Source organism: Pelophylax lessonae, assembly GCF_965119305.1.
Source record: "Pelophylax lessonae genome assembly, chromosome: 9".
Classification (NCBI taxonomy): Eukaryota; Metazoa; Chordata; class Amphibia; order Anura; family Ranidae; genus Pelophylax; species Pelophylax lessonae.
In genome coordinates, this window is record NC_138776.1 from 257,135,452 (window position 1) to 257,156,155 (window position 20,704).

A 20,704-nucleotide genomic window follows, 5' to 3' on the forward strand; every position below is an offset into this window, starting at 1 on the left:
ACTACGTGGTGGGGGGGTGATGTAAAGGGGGCAAAGGACATTGTTTTTATAGGATACAAGACACAACTGGAGGCGGAGGACACTACAGTGGGAGAGGGTGATGTGAAGGGGGCAAACGACACAGCATTGGGGGGGTATAGGACACTACAGTGAGGGGAGGGGTAATGTGAAGGGGGCAGAAGACACAGCAGTGTGGGGGTACAGGACACTACTGTGGGAAGCAGAGGACACTACATGGCGGGGGTTGATGTAAAGGGGGCAAAGGACATTGTTTTTAGGGGATACAGGACACGACTGGAGGCAGAGGACACTACAGTGGGAGAGGGTGATCTGAAGGGGGCAAATGACACAGCATTGGGGGGGGGGGGGGTATAGGACACTACAGTGAGGGGAGGGGTAATGTGAAGGGGGCAGAAGACACAGCAGTAGGGGGGTACAGGACACTACTGTGGGAAGCAGAGGACACTACATGGCGGGGGGTGATGTAAAGGGGGCAAAGGACACTGCGTTGGGGGGGGGTTACAGACCACTACTGTGGGAGGAAGGGCAGCGGACACTAAAATGGGGGGGGGGGTGATAGAGGCAAAGGACACTTCGTTGGTGAGGGGTACAAAATGGCAAAGGGGGGCAGATGTAAAGGGGGCAGAGGACACAGCATTGGGGGGTACAGGACACTACTGTGGGGGCGGAGGACACTACAAGGTTGGGGGGGTGTTGTAAAGGGGGCAGAGGACTACTTAAGAGAACTTCGTTGGGGGGTACAAAACGGAGAAGGGGGGGTGATGTAAAGGGGAAAGAGGACAAAGCATTGGGGGGTACAGGACACTACTGTGGGGGGCAGAGGACACTACAAGGTTGGGGGTTGTTGTGAAGGGGGCAGAGGACTACTAAGGGGGGCAGAGGACACTACAATGGGGGGGGGGGTGATGTGAAGGGGGCAAAGGACACTGCGTTAAGGACACTACAGTAAGGGGGTGATGTCAAGAGGCAGAGGACACAGCGTTGGGGGGTACAGAACACTACTGTGGGAGGGTGATGGGCAGAGGACATTGCTATGGGGGGAAGAAGACACTAAAGTGGAATTGTGATGTGAAGGGAACAAAGGACACTACTGAGAGCTTTTATTTTGAAAGTACTACTATTTACATTTCTCCGGTAGTGGTTTATATTTTTGGATTTTTCTTCAATTGGAACATTGGCTCAAGCGCTTCAAGATTTTGGCACATGCAATCGGACATTTATCGTACTTTTCACAAAGCAATTTTTATGTAATTTGGGCGTATACAACATAGAACTTGTCTTACAACACTTTTAATTGGGCGCACGGAAAACGTGCCAATATTTACACCACAAAACCCAACGTGTTTCTCTTTGTTAGTTACCCCCCACCCCCATTGTGTCTCTGGACAGCAACCAACACTAAGTTGCTGGGCGACAACAGACACAGCCAAGTCCTCTCATGCCATTGGCTAAGGTCTGCACATGCCCAGTAACTTTACCTGACTGTGTGGAGGGGGTGTGGTTCCCCGCCCTGTGGGCGTTTCAGGAAGAACTACATTCCTGCCGTTAGGGTTGCCTAGCAACAAGAGAAGCTGAGTGTCTTTACTGTCCACCCGTTCAGGTCTTGTGCTGGAGCGTTCTTATCGTGTTGGGTTCTTGTGCTGGAGCGTTCTTATCGTGTTGGGTTCTTGTGCTGGAGCGTTCTTATCGTGTTGGGTTCTTGTGCTGGAGCGTTCTTATCGTGTTGGGTTCTTGTGCTGGAGCGTTCTTATCGTGTTGGGTTCTTGTGCTGGAACGTTCTTATCGTGTTGGGTTCTTGTGCTGGAGCGTTCTTATCGTGTTGGGTTCTTGTGCTGGAGCGTTCTTATCGTGTTGGGCCATTCGTAAGACGTTTTCTGAAAGAGGTATTTATTACAAGTTTGCACTATTCTCATTTTTAGGATGGATTTATATCAGAGTTGAGAGATTTTTGGGGTTTTTCTTTTAGTTGAATGTATTTTACGTTTTTGCATGCGTAAATGAGTGTAATAGAACCGTATCTCAAACATCTAGATGTGTATTCAAGCTTCGAACATTATTGTTTTGAGCAATGGAAAGCAGTAAGGGGACAAGACCAGTCCTTGACAACGTCCGAAATATACCGGCTAAATTTGCTCGTTTACAGGTGCTCCTATTGATGTCCATTTGGTCAAAAAACACCCAATTCAGCCTCAAAGGTAGCTTTTTGCTGCATCAGGCATTGAGTTACAGGCGTCATATGTGAACAATACTCATATATGAACAGCCATCATTAACATTCATGGGTTTGTTCAGAGTTTAGTAGCTTTGGGTTTCAAGCTACAAAAGTGTGAATGGGGAGAGTCATTGTAGTTGTGGTTACATATGGTTGTTTGCTATGTCTAAACACTTGCCACCAAGGTAACACGAGTGCAGTGATGGTGGGCTTTTTCACCCATCACAGGTGTTCATGGATAGCCAGGGTCCCTGTGCTGACAGCGCGCTCACTCACCATTTATCCAACTGTCCATCCAGAGCCTCTGGTTTATAGACCAGATACATCCTAAATATAGAACCATTTATCCAACTGTCCATCCAGAGCCTCTGGTTTATAGACCAGATACATCCTAAATATAGAGCCAATTATTCAGCTGTCCATCCAGTGCCTCTGGTTTATAGAACATATACATCCTAAATATAGAACCATTTATCGAACTGTCCATCAAGAGCCTTTGGTTTTTAAAGCAGGTATATCCTACATATAGAGCCATTTATCCAACTGTGCATCCAGAGCCTCTGGTTTATAGGCCAGATTCATCCTTAATATAGAACCATTTATCCAACTGTCCATCTAGAGCTTCTAGTTTATAGACCAGATACATCCTTAATATAGAACTATTTATCCAACTGTCTAGTCAATGCCTCTGGTTTATAGACGATATACATCCTAAATATAGAGCCATTTATCCAACTGTCCATCCAGAGCCTCTGCTTTATAGACCAGATACATCCTAAATATAGAACCATTTATCCAACTGTCCATCCAGAGCCTCTGGTTTATAGACCAGATACATCCTAAATATAGAACCATTTATCCAACTGTCCATCCAGAGCCTCTGATTTATAGACCGGATACATCCTAAATATAGAGCCACTTATCCAACTGTCCATCCAGAGCCTCTGGTTTATAGACCGGATACATCCTAAATATAGAGCCATTTATCCAACTGTCCATCCAGAGCCTCTGGTTTATAGACCAGATACATCCTAAATAGAGAGTCATTTATCCAACTGTCCATCCATCAGGAGTTCTCCTCTCATTTCTTGCTCTTCCTGCCACCTCACCAGAGGCTTCCCCTCTCTATCCAAACTTAAAATAATATGTTCTGGTTGGAGTTAGCCTTTAAATAGAATAGAAAGGTTTTCCTTTGTTACGTTAATAAAAAAGACCTCTAATCTGGTATAACAAGCAGGATGGACTATGGAGGAACTCTGTGCAGACATTATTCATTCCAGTACTGTCCAGATAATTCTCAGTTTATTATCTATCTACAGAGAGGGATTTCCTGTACTGATCACATGACAACATCAATGATGACCATAGACAAAGGTCAAAGTCACATGACAAAGAAGATCTTAGACCTCACCCTGGAGATCATCTACCTGCTGACCGGAGAGGTGAGGAGAATTCTAGGGGGTAAAATTACGTAATTTTTATCTCTACTGATAAAACACAAATCTGACCAGAGGTCTGAGGGGTATTATGGGAATATTATACAATCATCTTAGTGCTGAATGTATGAAGTGAAGTGATGAAAATGCTGGGAATGTCAATAAATTACTTTAGTAATCATTCACATTTCTCATGATGTCCTTCACCAGGGTTACACAGTAGTGAAGACGACATCTGGTGAGTATGTGACTTCCAGTAGACATCACCGTGTGTCAGAAGGTTCGAGAAGAACCCTAAAACACATCAATGTCCCTTCATCTGTGCCCCCGACTCCTTTATGTGACAAGAAGAAGATTCTAGAGGTCATCAACAAGATGATGGAGCTGCTGACCGGAGAGGTGAGCGGTGCTGGGAATTCTGGGACATTATCCAGTAACAGACAAGGGATGTGTCTGGATGGTGACTGTATCATTGTGTGTGTCAGGTTCCTATAAGGTGTCAGGATGTCACTGTCTATTTCTCCATGGAGGAGTGGGAGTATATAGAAGGACACAAGGATCTCTACAAGGACGTCATGATGGAGAATCAGCAGACCTTAACTGATGGAAAATTAGGAAAAAATAAAGTTTCCTTGAATGAGATGATATTGAATCTCACCCTGGAGATCATCCACCTGCTGACTGCAGAGGTAAGAAGGATACTATTGGATGATATGACATCAACCTATCTCTAATAATGGGACACCAACCTTAGGTCGTAAGAGGTGAGGAGGTTTCTTATATTTTATTTATTGCTGTATATTAAAGGACTGTGCTGTAGTCATGAAGACATCTCTGGAGAGTATTAAAAAGAGGAAAAGTCCACGTTTGTCTACAAGAATGAGAGAAAGACAAAACCCCATCACCATGTTCCCATCTACCTTCCTGAATCTTAAGAAAAACATCAAGAAGAAGATCCTAGAAGTCACCAACAAGGTCATTGATCTGCTGACAGGAGAGGTGAGCGGTGCCGGGAATTCTGGGACATTATCCAGTTACAGACAAGGGATGTGTCTGGATGGTGACTGTATCATTGTGTGTGTCAGGTTCCTATAAGGTGTCAGGATGTCACTGTCTATTTCTCCATGGAGGAGTGGGAGTATTTAGAAGGACACAAGGATCTCTACAAGGACGTCATGATGGAGAATCAGCCGCCCCTCACATCAACGGGTAAGAGGAGACTTTATTGTAAAGGAGAGAGCAACAGAGAAGATCCAACTAGATAAACTAAAAGCGGAGTTCCACCCTGGATTTTTTTTTTAAATACCCCCGGGACAGTCAGGGCTAGTGCATTCCACAATGGCTAGCCTCTGATCTGTCCCGGGTTGCACTTACCTGTTAGGACAAATACTTACCTTGAAAACGTCTTGTCCAGCGCTGCCATCTCAGATGTGGGCAGCTTGAAGCCAGCGAGATCCTCTTCGGGGTCCTCTTCCGCCTTCTTCGGTCCCACGATGCCCTGCACCGGCCCCGCCGTCACTTCCGGTGCGCGCTCGTCATCCCTCCACAGCTTCTGGGCATGCCAAGAAGCTGTTTAGAAGGGGATGACAAGCGCGACCGGGAACTGACGTCGGGGCCGGTGCAGGCGCAATGATTCCTGGGAGCGATGACGTTCAGCTCCCAGGAATCATTGCAGAGCCAGGAAGTGACGACGGGCCGCGGCCGAGGAAGGAGGAAGTAAGGTAAGTATATTTTCTTCGCTACGAGGTAAGTAAAAAAAAAAAAATATGCGATTATCCATTTCTTTTTCAGGTGACCCGGAGCGAGAAGATGGAGGTAAGTATTAAATTAGGGTGGAACTCCACTTTAAAATGCAGAAAGTATTTTCAGTTTGATTCTACAAGTATAGGGTATGTAGTTTGAGCAAATAATTTAGAAACGTTAAAGTCTATGGTAAGATAAGATTAATATATAATTGGTTTAACAGGCGAGTTAAGATGTCAGTTTAATTTGAAAAAAGTCTTCTTACCTACCAGAAGAATGACGTTTTTGTTAAATTGCCACATAGTAAGGTTGAAATAAATCAATTCAGTTCACCCAATTAGTATTCATTACACTACTGATTAAATGAGGAGGAGATACTGTACACCATATGAAAGGTCCATCTCTATTCCTCAATATAACGTCATGTTACCAACAAATGAGGTGGAGATACTGTACACCATATGAAAGGTCCATCTCCATTCCTCAATATAACGTCATGTTCCCAACAAATGAGGAGGAGATACTGTGCACCATATGAAAGGTCCATCTTCATTCCTCAATATAATGTCATGTTCCCAACAAATGAGGAGGAGATACTGTACACCATATGAAAGGTCCCTCCCTATTCCTCAATATAACGTCATGTTCCCAACAAATGAGGAGAAGATACTGTACACCATATGAAAGGTCCATCTTCATTCCTCAATATAATGTCATGTTCCCAACAAATGAGGAGGAGATACTGTACACCATATGAAAGGTCCCTCCCTATTCCTCAATATAACGTCATGTTCCCAACAAATGAGGAGGAGATACTGTACACCATATGAAAGGTTCATCTCCATTCCTCAATATAACATCATGTTTTGCTTTCTAACAGATGGACTCCATGTCAGGAAAACCTCGGAGGGAGATATTTTTTCATCTCCAGATTACGATGCGGAAAATAATGAGATTGCTGAATATTCTCCGGAAGTAAACCAAATGAGTCAAATTATACACCACAGACCATACCATGTGGAGACATCAATGGATCCCTCCAATCCTGAGGAATCTTCTGACCAATCACATGCTGTTACTCCAGATATCCATCTCCATTCTCACAGTGCAGATTCATCAACACCTCCATCTATACCCAAGGAGTCTTCTCTAATCCATGAAGGATTTCCCATAGGAGAGAGTTCATTATCTTGTTTGGAGTGCAAGAAATATTTTAAGACAAAATCTGAACTTCTTCTACATCTTAAAAGTCACATCATTGTGAATTTTTCATGTTCAGAGTGCGGGAAATCTTTCACTGAGGAAAGCAAACTTCTTACACACCAGAAAAGTCACAAGGGTAAAAATACAAATTTGTGTCCAGAGTGCGGGAAAGGCTTCAGTACGAAAGCAAGCCTCGTTATACACCAAAGAAGTCACACCGGTGAACGTCCTTATTCTTGTTTAGAGTGTGGGAAATGTTTCAATGGGAAGGTAAATCTTCGAATACACCTGAGAAGTCACACAGGCGAGCGTCCCTATTCATGTTCAGAGTGCGGGAAATGTTTCAGTCACAGAGGAAACCTTCTTCGACACCAAAGAAGTCACACAGGTGAGCGCCAGTATTCCTGTTCAGAGTGCGGAAAATGTTTCGCTCAAAAAACAAACCTTCTCCGACACCAGAGAAGTCACACGGGTGAGCGTCCATATTCTTGTTCAGAATGTGGGAAATGTTTCACTGACAGAGAAAGCCTTTTTACACATCAGAGAAGTCACACAGGCGAACGCCCTTATTCATGTTCAGAGTGTGGGAAATGTTTCAATGGGAAGGGAAATCTTCGAATACATCTGAGAAGTCACACAGGCGAATGTCCTTATCCATGTTCAGAGTGCGGGAAATTTTTTTCTCAGAAAGGAGACCTCCTAATACACCAAAGAATTCACACGGATAGGCGTCCGTTTTCATGTTCAGAGTGTGGGAAATGTTTCACTCAGAAAGTAAACCTTCTTCGACACCAGAGAATTCACACGGGTGAGCGTCCGTATTCTTGTTCAGAATGTGGGAAATGTTTCACTGACAGATCAAGTCTTTTTACACATCATAGAACTCACACAGGAGAGCGTCCGTTCTCATGTTCAGAGTGCGGGAAATGCTTTAGTTGGAAAGGAAACCTCATTAATCACCAGAGGAGTCACACGGGTGAGCGTCCATATTCTTGTTCAGAATGTGAGAAATGTTTCACTGACAGAGCAAGCCTTTTAAAACACCAGAGAAGTCACACGGGTGAGTGTCCATTTTCATGTTCAGAGTGTGGGAAATGTTTTCGTTGGAAAGGAAGCCTCATTTATCACCAGGGAAGTCACACGGGTGAGCGTCTGCATTCCTGTTCAGAGTGTGGGAAATCTTTCGCTCAAAAAACAATCCTTCTTCGACACCAGAGAAATCACTCGGGCGAGCGTCCGTTTTCATGTTCAGAGTGCGGGAAATGTTTTACTCGGAAAGGAAGCCTCACTTATCACCAGAGAAGTCACACGGATGAGCGTCGGTATTCCTGTTCAGAGTGTGGGAAATGTTTCTCTCACAAATCGGGCCTTCTTCGGCACCAGAGAAGTCACACAGATGAGCGTCCTTATTCTTGTTCGGAGTGCGGGAAATGTTTCACTCAAAAAACAAACCTTCTTCGACACCAGAGAAGTCACACAGGTGAGCGTCCCTTTTCATGTTCAGAGTGCGGGAAATGTTTTTCTTGGAAACAAAACCTAGTTGAGCACCAGAGATGTCACACAGGTGAGCGTCCGTATTCCTGTTCAGAGTGCGGGAAATGTTTTACTCTGAAAGCAAGCCTTCTTCAACACCAGAGAACTCACACGGGCGAGCGTCCGTTTTCCTGTTCAGAGTGCGGGAAATGTTTTGCCCACAGAGGAAACCTCATTTATCACCGGAGATGTCACACAGTGAGCGTCGGTATTCCTGTTCAGAGTGCGGGAAATGTTACGCTCACAAAGGAAGCTTTCTTAAACACACAGTGAGCATCGGTATTCCTGTTCAGAGTGCGGGAAATGTTACGCTCACAAAGGAAGCTTTCTCAAACACACAGTGAGCGTCCCTGTTCATCTTCCATTGGACAGGACATCTAATTAGACATCGGAGAACACTCGCCTGCTGGAGCGGCCTGATACAGTTCCTGGCTCTCCACATCAAGACAAAAAGGAGGGTCCCTGTAGCTGCACATTCACGATCGGGGTGAAAGTGGCAACCTCAGCCTGGTCTCCAACCAGGCCACACGCCCAACGCGTTTCGCTCCGCCCCTCGGAGATTAGTCATGTTTCTGCACAGCTCGGGGTTTGTTGGAAATTATAAACCTTTCTAGGCAGTCATGTTGACTCCATCTTCTATATTAATTATTAGTGACAATCCAAGCATGCCTGGGTTCGGTTCGGTGGACATGACTAAAATTTGGGTGCCAAATCTGAACCCCATTGAAATCAACGGGAGATGAATATTAAAAAAACAGTTCTTTCCATTATTTTCTGGGCTAATAGTTGATGGAGTGTCAAAAAATGGCATGGCAGTGCCATGGAGGACAAAAAAATAAGATTACATAAAGATTGCCAATTTGCGTAGAATAAATGTGCTTGTAGATACGTCTCCAGAACTCCTGTACAGATCATCGGGTACAGGGCAAGTAGAAGAATAATAAAGATCCATGGGAAATAAAGGGTACCTTCCCGTTTGGGAACTACCCTTATTGTCAATACGTACCCAAACAAAAGAGTTTCAGGCTACCAAATGGAAATTGGTTTGAACCCAAACATTTTGCAAAGTGCAAGACAAAAGGTATGGAAAGAAACAAAGAGAGAAAACAGGCGCCTCTGAGTAAAGACTGTAGTATTTAATTGGCAAGGAAGTGGAGTGGTGTCACTGGCATGGAACTGAGGCTGAGACCGCAGGGTGAGCCGCACTAGCCATCCACAGAATCTTCCGGCGTGATGACGACGTGTTTCCGAGCATGCGCACTGCGGTGGAATACCAGCGTGCGCTCCTTTTTCAAGTCCCGATTTGAAAAAGGAGCGCATGCTGGTATTCCACCACAGTGCGCATGCTCGGAAACGCGTCGTCATCGCGCCGAAAGATTCTGTGGACGGCTAGTGCAGCTCACCCTGCGTTGCGGTCTCAGCCTCAGTTCCATGCCAGTGACACCACTCCACTTCCTGACGGACAGGAACAGGAAGGACTGAGAGGAACACAGACCCCCAGCGGTGACCCCATGTCGTAAATGGATGCCGGAAGGACCCACCTTACCTACATTTACTTACCCTGATGTAAGTTTTTAATGTATCTTGCCAATTAAATACTACAGTCTTTACTCAGAGGCGCCTGTTTTCTCTCTTTGTTTATTTTCATGTTTGGAGATTGCTTCCGCTCCCTATTAGGCTGGCCCCGACCGCATGGACTGTTTCCTGTCTCATTATAAAAGACTTTTATGATAGCCTATATGGCTACCCCATGGACTACCTTTTAATTTAGTGCTATTAGCTTGCGCCACTTTGTATTTTCTTATAAGACAAAAGGTATGGTCTACCTTCTTCAGTGCGAATGCGGGGCCTACTATGTATTGGTTTGAACCCAAACATTTTGCAAAGTACAAGACAAAAGGTATGGTCTACCTTCTTCAGTGCAAAATTTTTAACTTTTAGCAGGGGTTCCCCGTGACCAGAAATTTATTTCGAGGGTTCCTCTGTTTCGAAAAGGTTGAGAAAGGCTGGTTTGGATGGTTGGTTGGATGTATTTGGGAATGTTAGGTAAGTGTGTGTGGATGGTTAGACAAGTGATGGGATGAAAGCATAGACTGGAGGAAATAGATTGTTAGGAGTTTGGGCGGTCAGCTTAAGCCCCGTACACACGCTACGAATTTCCGCCGACCGGTCGTCCGTTTTTTGTGGCATGCTAGTCTGATGTTGAAAGTGAAGAGGTTTTTTTCATACGAATTTTCCCGTACGACAGAATTCTATTTTAGAAGTGATGTCATGTGTTGGATTGTTTTGCATGTGTTCTTTCGTCTTTGAGCATGCCTAGTCTTGCTCTTAAGATTTTTTTCCGTCGAAATCTGTACTAATGAGACGAAAATCGGACGTTGTATTACGGACAACAAAAATTTTATAGCCTGCACATCAGGATTTTGTCAGCCGAAAAGTCGGAGTCGGCTGTCGAAAGCACCATACTAACAATCCGAAAATCGGCAGATCAGTCGTCGGACCAATTTTCCCTTCAGATTTTCTTATCGTGTGTACAGGGCTTTAGATTTAGATTTTATATCTATTTTATATATATATATATTTTTTTTTTTTTTATTTGGGTTGACAATGATATATAAATCTGAATGGCCATCTGGTCCCCTCTATCTCTGTAGATTTGATGAGTGTCTCCATTTGGCTTTGTTACATTTGGATGCAGTTATCATTCCTTCTTCTAGCCACTGAATGGGCCTCAGTGGATGTCTTTCGGGATTATAGGTGACTCTGCAGATGGGTATGATGTAAGTTGAAAAAAGGTTATATATCCAATAACCTCATTAAACATAAATTGAATCTTCATGTATTTGACAAATATATTATTACCCTGTAGAGTGGTACTTCCCTGATGAAGAACATTGTTTCACGTATGTTCAAAACGTGTTGGATTTTTCCAGTTGAAGCATACTGTGGTGATTCCATCTCAGTTTGCGGATAACTGGTTGTACCTCTGTCTGTCAAGTACATTTTCTGCAATAGTGATCCCTTTGTTCTTCTTGTAAATGTTGCTTTTAATTATAGACAATTTAATTGGCTAATTTTATTTAATGTGATTAATAAAATATTTTTTATACAAATGTTCTATGTTGATATATTTGGTTGCCGACAAAATCCCATAAAAGGTCTATAATAATCTGCATTTGATATATAAGAAATGGTGGCAACTCTCACCTACATTTGAAGGGGATGAATATTTTTTAAGGACATGACTATATACACACTATATTACCAAAAGTATTGGGATGCCTGCCGTTACGCGCACATGAACTTTAGTAATATAAGAGGTATTATACTCCCCTCTCTGGTGTCCTGTGTCTCCTACCTCCCCTCCATTCCCTGTAATAGAAGAGGTACTATACTCCCCTCTCTGGTGTCATGTGTCTCCTACCTCCCCTCCATTCCCTGTAATAGAAGAGGTACTATACTCCCCTCTCTGGTGTCCTGTGTCTCCTACCTCCCCCCCATTCCCTGTAATAGAAGAATTACTATACTCCCCTCTCCGGTGTCCCATTTCTCCTATCTCCCCTCAATTCCCTGTAATAGAAGAGGTATTATACTCCCCTCTCTGGTGTCCTGTGTCTCCTACCTCCCCTCCATTCCCTGTAATAGAAGAGGTACTATACTCCCCTCTCTGGCGTCCTGTGTCTCCTACCTCCCCTCCATTCCCTGTAATAGAAGAGGTACTATACTCCCCTCTCTGGCGTCCTGTGTCTCCTACCTCCCCTCCATTCGCTGTAATAGAAGAGGTACTATACTCCCCTCTCTGGTGTCATGTGTCTCCTACCTCCCCTCCATTCCCTGTAATAGAAGAGGTATTATATTCCCCTCTCCGGTGTCCCATTTCTCCTATCTCCCCTCCATTCCTTGTAATAGAAGAGGTATTATACTCCCCTCTCCGGCGTCCTGTGTCTCCTACCTCCCCCCATTCCCTGTAATAGAAGAGGTACTATACTCCCCTCTCTGGCGTCCTGTGTCTCCTACCTCCCCTCCATTCCCTGTAATAGAAGAGGTATTATACTCCCCTCTCTGGTGTCATGTGTCTCCTACCTCCCCTCCATTCCCTGTAATAGAAGAGGTATTATACTCCCCTCTCTGGCGTCCTGTGTCTCCTACCTCCCCTCCATTCCCTGTAATAGAAGAGGTATTATACTCCCCTCTCTGGTGTCATGTGTCTCCTACCTCCCCTCCATTCCCTGTAATAGAAGAGGTACTATACTCCCCACTCTGGTGTCCCATTTCTCCTATCTCCCCTCCATTCCCTGTAATAGAAGAGGTACTATACTCCCCTCTCCGGTGTCCTGTGTCTCCTACCTCCCCTCCATTCCCTGTAATAGAAGAGTTAATATACTCCAGTGTCCCATGTTTTCTACCTCCTCTCTGTTCCCTGTAATAGAAGAGGTAAAAAACTCATTCTTTAAATGGCTGTGTCTCTGATATCTTCTTTGGTCTGTGTAATAAAAGTGAACTGGGCTGGGATGAGATTGGACTTACTCTCTATGATAAGTCAGACAAAATTCTTGGAGTGTGTCCAGTATAGGGTTTCCCAATGCCACAATCCTGTGGTAATACCAGGATGTCCTCCAGATAGTGGTTCAGTCTGAGGCCTTTTACATTCAGATATATGATGAGTGGAAGCAGCGTCTTCATAAAAGTTTTTGGAGCCATGGAAGTGCCAAATGGGAGGCACACAAACCTAACGTGACATACCTGAATCTCAAACTGTAGATACTTATGGAATTATGGATGAATTGGAATTTGAGTGGATTGGAGAGAACCACTGATAACTTCCAGTTCCCCATCTGCATAGCTGCAGGGCTGTCTTAAATATTGATTGGACCCTGGGCAAACATTTTCTTGGGCCCACTCAAATTCATTTATCAACTGTTTGCAGGCAGTGGGGGCTCGAGAGGTAGCTGCTTTGACTGGGCCCAGGGCAGCTGCCCCTTTTGCCATGTGTTAAAGACAGCCCTGCATAGCTGGCATTATGGATTCAAGGCACTCCATACGAAAGGACCAGATGTTACATAGTTACATAGTTACATAGTAGGTGAGGTTGAATAAAGACAATAGTCCATCCAGTTCAACCTGTGTAGGTGTGTGTGGCCGTAATCATCTCTCATACCCCTGAATGTTCTGATCCTTGAGATGTACGTCTAAGAGTCTTTTGAAAGTAGCCATACTTCCCGCAGAAACCACCTCTTGTGGCAAAGAATTCCACACTCTTGTAGCCCTAACAGTAAAGAACCCCCCACGTTGCCTGAGGTTAAAACGCTTCTCCTCTAATTGCATTGTATGCCCTCTTGTCCTCATGCAATCCCTTCGACTGAACAGCTTTTTTTCTAAACTGAGATCCCCATTAAGATATTTATAAATTGCTATCATGTCCCCTCTCAGGCGTCTCTTTTCTCCAGGGAGAATAAATTAAGCGATGTTAGTGCATCTATAGGGAGTTTAGATCCAAAAATGAAAAAAAAAACGTGTTGCGCTTCTGAAAATCAATCAATAACTGTGTGTATACAAATGTGACACCATCCTTCTCATAAAACCCTCATACATAAATTCACATACACATGTACAATTAATAAAAGTGCGAAAAGAAATGTCCCAGAAGTCCTCCTGCTGGTAAGTGAGCCCACTATCCCGGTGCTGTAAACCTTTAACAATGTGCATCACCCCGCACATGATTCTAGCTGGTCCCTCATCTTCAAACATTGACCTATAAATTATAACAGGTCAATGGGCACTTTTTTCCCTTCCCTTGGGATTCATTGAAAAGCCTCTCAATGGTCCCGAGTCTCCCTCTCTCTTCCACCACTCAGAAGTTATCTGTGTCTTTAAGATTTTCTATGTCATTGTAGTTGTTATGTATTATAAAATAAACTTGCATAGTATAAGGAGTAAAGATTCCTGCCACTGGACTGCAATGCTAAGCGTCCTGTTGCACCTCCAGTGTCCCGACTCTGACGTCAACTGGCTCCTCCCCACGCGTATTGTCACAAATCTGCTGATTTCATCAAGGACCCCTGCAGATCGTGTCTCTAAACCACCTAGCAATTTAACTTTTGGAGGCAGAAAGGCCCTTCTTGGAACCCCTGTAAAAAACTAGGAGTTGAGATGATTTTCTAAAACCTCCAGTAACTTCCAGATACCTAATTAGTCATCTTCTAAGGTCTAAATAGCTGGAAACGCTCCTTTTCGTTGTTCTTAGGGTTACTGCGAAATACTGGGTAACACGACCTCTTGTGACCTGTGAAAGTTGAACCCTACTTTGGGTAAATACAGCAGGCCGGCTTTAAAATCACTCTATCCTCTAAGACAGAGGTCTCTCTAAAATTTCTAAATTAAAGGGCCAGCCTACTGTCTTTCAGACCTTAGGGGGGCTGGACTGTGTCCAGTGGGAGTAAACAATGCCTGATGTTTAGTATTAGGAGGAGAAATAGTTGGTGTCGTTGAAAGGAATAGTGCCCCATTGTTGGTGCCAGTGGAAGCATTTATACCCAATTTTTGGTGTCAGTGGCAGGAATTATGCCTCAAGGGCTGGATGAAGGCCAGAAAAGGGCCGCAGTTTGAAGACCACTGCTCAGGTTGTAGCTGGAGGTGTACACTGTAACCCATCAATGGCCTTTTGTAACCTTAAAAATCATCCATGGATGGATATTCAAAAGTATTCATACACCTGAGAATACAATAGAATATGTGAACCTACCTGACAGGGGAGGATGGGCACACCATCAAAATGTATTTTCTCTTACGTCCTCCAACAGTCGCCGCCCCTCATAAGTCATCACTATTGGGTATTGACTTCCACTCCGCAGGAGTAGCTAGGCATAAGACTTAGTTAAAAGAACAAAAGTATTTAGCATAGACACACCCATGGGGGCTGTCCCACTGGTCAATACCCCCCTGCAGTAATCCCTCCCAACTCAGTTTGTCTCTGCCTAGCGTCAGGAGTAGTCAGGCTTCCCTGTGCTGGGGCTTCAGTCTCAGCCTTTCTAATCTTTTCTTTGATTTTTATTTGCAACGGTTGCATCTCCCACCCCTCATGTCTACACTGCTTTGGGACATCCCAATAGTGATGACTTATGAGGGGCGGCGACTGTCGGAGGACGTAAGAGAAAACTGAATTTTTGTAAAATCTTACCGTAAAATTCCTTTCTCTGAGTCCTCCGACAGTCGCCGCCCCCCGCCCCACTTTTGGGGGTTTTTTTTGTACACCTACTGCTATTCTACCAAACTGAGTTGGGAGGGATTACTACAGGGGGGTATTGACCAGTGGGACAGCCCCCATGGGTGTGTCTATGCTAAATGCTTTTGTACTTTCAAGTCTCATGCCTAGCTACTCCTGTGGAGCGGAAGTCAATACCCAATAGTGATGACTTATGAAGGGCGGTGACTGTCGGAGGACTCAGAGAAAGGAATTTTACGGTAAGATTTTACAAAAATTCAGTTTTTTTGTTTCTTGGGAAGTAAAGGTAGACCTCTGTTTGGACATCTTCAGAAGTGACATATGGCTGCTTCTGCAACCTCTATGAAGCTCTCTTCCAGGCTTCTATGAACAAAAATCTCTGAATCTATATTCTCTCTGTTGGCTTTATCTAATGACAAGGTTTCCTATCTTGGGCTAGCAAGCCAGAACAACTTCCTGTCACCTTTGCGGTGACAAAGTTTAGTTATTATGAGGTATTCCATACTACATGGTCTGGAAGAATATGCCGACACCAATAGTGACATCACCTCCAAAGTCACCCACTAGATAGAACTTTTGGAGGTCGGTGATGACATGCTCCCTGTCCACATTGGACTTTGAAGTCCTTTCAACATTGCTGGTCCATGGAGAAATAGCTAACTGACGTAAGAGATATTGCAAAATGGCATGCACCGCCAGATGCTACGTAAAGCCCTGTACACACGAGAAGAAATTCGCCCGGGAAATTTCGTCCGACGACCGATCTGCCGATTTTCGGATTGTTAGTATGGTGCTTTCGTCAGCCGACTCCGACTTTTGGGCTGACAAAATCCTGATGTGCAGGCATTAAAATTTTTGTCCTCCGTCAAAACACGTCCGATTTTCATCTCATTAGTACAGATTTCGATGGGGAAAAATCTTATGAGCAAGACTAGGCATGCTCAGAGATGAAAGAACACATACAAAGCAATCCAACACATGACATCACTTCTGAAGTAGAATTCTGTAGTACGGGAAAATTAGTGTGCAGTCTAGAGCACATTCCAACCAACGGACACCACTCTGGACAAAAGACGGACGACTGGTCGGCGGAAATTAGTTGCGTGTGTACGAGGCTTTAGTCTTCCTCGGATCAAGGCCTGCTTATCCAGTGGGTCTTTGAATGAGGCCGAAAGAAGGGCAAAATGCGGAGCTAATCTAATCACTGAGATATCCATGAATGGAAGAGTACTGATTCTTGGTGGTCTCACACTCTTTGAGAGGGTTGAGTTTTGAAGGTCTGTTCAGGGTTTCAACTTTTTTTTCACTCTTCAATGATTCTTTCCTTTAACTTAAAATATAAATTATCTTATTATATTAAATTATTAAGGGGGTGTTTGGTCCTACTGTAGTGTTGTACATTTTTGTACACTCTAAAAATCACAATAGTTTTTTTGAAGGTATTACATTATCCAGCACTTCAAAGATATTTTTACAGAGGATATTTTTTTCATCACGTCTAATTTTTTTTTTGTCTAGGTGTCACAGGGATAGTGAGGGACCAATGGAATCAAAATAAGCAACTCGTAACTACCAGGAAAAAAACAAATGGGCAATAACTTTTGCTCACTAAGCAGATACTGATGTGGAATGAATCAAGAGGTGGGGTGATCGGGTTGGAAAAGGAGGTCGGTGTAATCTGCAAGTGTAATAATACATGCAAGGTAATGGATGGATGCACCACAAAAAATAACACAGGCGGCAGATTTAACAATCTCAACTAGGCGGAGCCCAACTTTTGCTATGGGGAAAACACAGACAGGAAGTGATTTAATGTTCAGACAGGATACAGGAGAGGATACACACAGGAAGTGATGTAAGCCATTGACAGGAAGTTCCGGGTGAGAGTAGAGTTTCCAGGAAGTAGAGAGGAGACATTGCTGGAACTGGCAGCAGAGGAGGTAATAAGATATTATTTTGTATTTACACCCAGTAACCCCCCCCCCCCCGTCATGTCCGTCCTCTTCTTCCATAGTCACTGTGATGTCTTTTATCTCCAGCAGATGATGATACACACAAATAGATAGAGGATTGCATCCTAAATATAGAACCATTTATCCAACTGTCCATCCAGAGCCTCTGGTTTATAGACCAGATCCATTCTAAATATAGAACCATTTATCCAACTGTCCATCCACAGCCTCTGGTTTATAGACCGGATACATCCTAAATATAGAACCATTTATCCAACTGTCCATCCAGAGCCTCTGGTTTATAGACCGGATATATCCTAAATATAGAACCCTTTATCCAACTGTCCATCCAGAGCCTCTGGTTTATAGACCGGATATATCCTAAATATAGAACCATTTATCCAACTGTCCATCCAGAGCCTCTGGTTTATAGACCGGATACATCCTAAATATAGAGCCATTTATCCAACTGTCCATCCAGAGCCTCTGGTTTATAGACCAGATACATCCTAAATATAGAACCATTTATCCAACTGTCCATCCAGAGCCTCTCGATTATAGACTGGATACATCCTAAATATAGAACCATTTATCCTACTTCCATAAAGCTGTCTCGAGGTTGTACTGAAGGGAGAGGTTAGCGGTGCCGGGAATTCTGGGATATTATCCAGTAACAGACAAGGGATGTGTCTGGATGGTGACTGTATCATTGTGTGTGTCAGGTTCCTATAAGGTGTCAGGATGTCACTGTCTATTTCTCCATGGAGGAGTGGGAGTATTTAGAAGGACACAAGGATCTCTACAAGGACGTCATGATGGAGAATCAGCCGCCCCTCACATCACCGGGTAAGAGGAGACTTTATTGTAAAGGAGAGAGCAGTACGGAGGATCCACCTAGATCCCCCATCATCTGATAAACACATAGAAACAATGTATTCAGTCAGTGTGTGCGTTTCCTACAGATGGATCCAGTAATGGGAACCCACCAGAGAGATGTCCCCGTCCTCTCTATTCCCGGGATTCCATACAGGAAGATCACAACTATGCCCGCTGTTATCAGGTTGGTTGGATGGAGCACCTAAAACACGAATGTGACCCAACAATGAAAGACAGTGTGTGAACCCTACAAAATATTTTATTTGTGCTCTTGCATCATTAAAACTTATATTTGCCAACCATTTCTTTGGTTTAGGGTGACGATCCGATAGATATAAAAGTTGAAGTTAAAGCAGAAGAAGAAGAGACCTATGTGACGGGCCATCAGTCCATGGAAGAGGGCGCCATGATGATGCCAATTAAAGAGGAGGAATCTTTTCATGTTATGATGGAGAATCAGCCGCCCCTCACATCACCGGGTAAGAGGAGACTTTATTGTAAAGGAGAGAGCAGTACAGAGGATCCACCTAGAGAAACTGGAAATGCAGAAAGTATTCCAATTTTCTTTTTGCTTCTACAAGTATAAGGTATGTAGTTTAACAAAACTCCCCAGTTTCTGGTAGGATGAGACTAATATACTGTATAATTGGTTAACCAGGTGAGTTAAGATGCCAGTTTAATATGAAAAACATAATCTTACCCGACAGAAGAATGCTACCAGAATAATGAAGTCTTTGTTAAATAGCTACATAGTTGGTAAGGATGAAACTAGAGATAAATCCATCAAGTTCAACCAATTACTATTTATCACACTGCCAATCAAATTAGGAGATACTGTACACCATATGAAAGGTCCATCTCCATTGCTCAATATAACGTCATGTTCCCAACAAATGAGGAGGAGATACTGTACACCATATGAAAGGTCCATCTCTATTCCTCAATATAACGTCATGTTCCCGACAAATGAGGAGATACTGTACACCATATTAACCACTTAAGCCCCGGAAGATTTTACCCCCTTCCTGACCAGGGTTTTTTTTTGCGATTTTTTACTGCGTGACTTTAACGGACAATTGCGCGGTCGTGCGACACTGTACCTAAACGAATTTGACGTCCTTTTTTTCCCACAAACAGAGCTTTCTTTTGGTGGTATTTGTGCGATTTTTTTGATCATGCGCTATAAACAAAAGAAGAGCGTCAATTTTGCAAAAATAACAATATTTTTCACATTTTTTTATATGAAATTCCCCAAAAAAAAATGTAAAAATCAAAATTTTTTAACATTTTCGGCCAATTTGTTTTATGCTACATATGTTCGGTAAAAAAAAAAAAATCGCAAAAAGCATATTTTGATTGGTTTGCACAAAAGTTATCGCGTTTACTAACAAAGGGAAAGATTTTTGTCATTTTTGTTGTTTTTTTTTAACGCGTAATGGCGGCGATCTGCGATTTTTTTTTTTTTTTTTTTTTTTTTGCGGGACTGCGACATTGCGGTGGACAAATCGAACCCTTGACTGACATTTTTGACACTTTTGGGGTTACCAGTGAGATTACTACAGTAATCAGTGCTATACATATGCACTGTTACTGTAAAAATTACACTGGCAGTGAAGGAGTTAACTGTATTGGAGAGGGAGGGGTTAAGTGTGTCCTAGGGGCGTGTTTCTAACTGTGATGGGACATGGCTACTAGTGTAAAAACAGAGATCAACGGTCCTACATAGTAGAACCGTCTGACCTCCATTCTTACACAGGGGAGAATGACAGGCGGCTTGTTTACATTAGCCGCCTGCCTTTCTCCCTTCCCAGCGAACGATCACGAGTGACCGGCGGACATCGGGTCCGCCGGTCACACGCACTGACTTGTTAGGGAACGAGCCGGGGCCGGCGCGCGCTCGCCCGCTATTGGCTCACAAGCCAGTGACAGGCTAGTGACGTACCGGTACGTTACTTTGCCTGGCCGGGGCTGACCGCCGCAGTATATGTACTTGCGGCGGTCGGCAAGTGGTTAAAGGTCCATCTCCATTCCTCAATATAACGTCATGTTCCCAACAAATGAGGAGGATATACTGTATATACCATATGAAAGGTCCATCTCCATTTCTCAATATAACAATGCCATCAATGTACAATCAGTGGTACTCCATGTATCATAGTTGGTTTGGTATATTGTACTTAATCTGATTTTTTTATGTTTTCATATAATATTGATGACTGCAAAATGTGAATTCCTTTTTATTTTAATTTTGCTTTCTATAGATGGACTCCATGTCAGGAAATCCTCGGAGGGAGATATTTTTTCATCTCCAGATTACGATGCGGAAAATAATGAGATTGCTGAATATTCTCCGGAAGTAAACCAAATGAGTCAAATTATAGACCACAGACCATACCATGTGGAGACATCAATGGATCCCTCCAATCCCGAGGAATCTTCTGACCAATCACATACTGGGACTCCAGATATCCATCTCCATTCTCACAGTGCAGATTCATCAACACCT

At 43.6% G+C, this 20,704-nt stretch overlaps 1 protein-coding gene across 1 annotated transcript in view; it reads left to right on the forward strand.

Moving 5' to 3' along the window:
* LOC309564402 (uncharacterized protein) overlaps positions 1-20,704 on the forward strand; it is an 880,901-nt gene that overhangs the window by 57,185 nt on the left and 803,012 nt on the right. Inside the window, 7 exon segments of the mRNA XM_082269030.1 lie at positions 1,622-1,904; positions 4,477-4,668; positions 5,685-5,715; positions 6,293-8,356; positions 18,312-18,382; positions 18,515-18,677; positions 20,460-20,704. The exon segment at positions 20,460-20,704 is cut by the window's right edge and continues 851 nt beyond it. Of these exon segments, the coding sequence (XP_082125156.1) occupies positions 1,622-1,904; positions 4,477-4,668; positions 5,685-5,715; positions 6,293-8,356; positions 18,312-18,382; positions 18,515-18,677; positions 20,460-20,704 (3,049 nt within the window).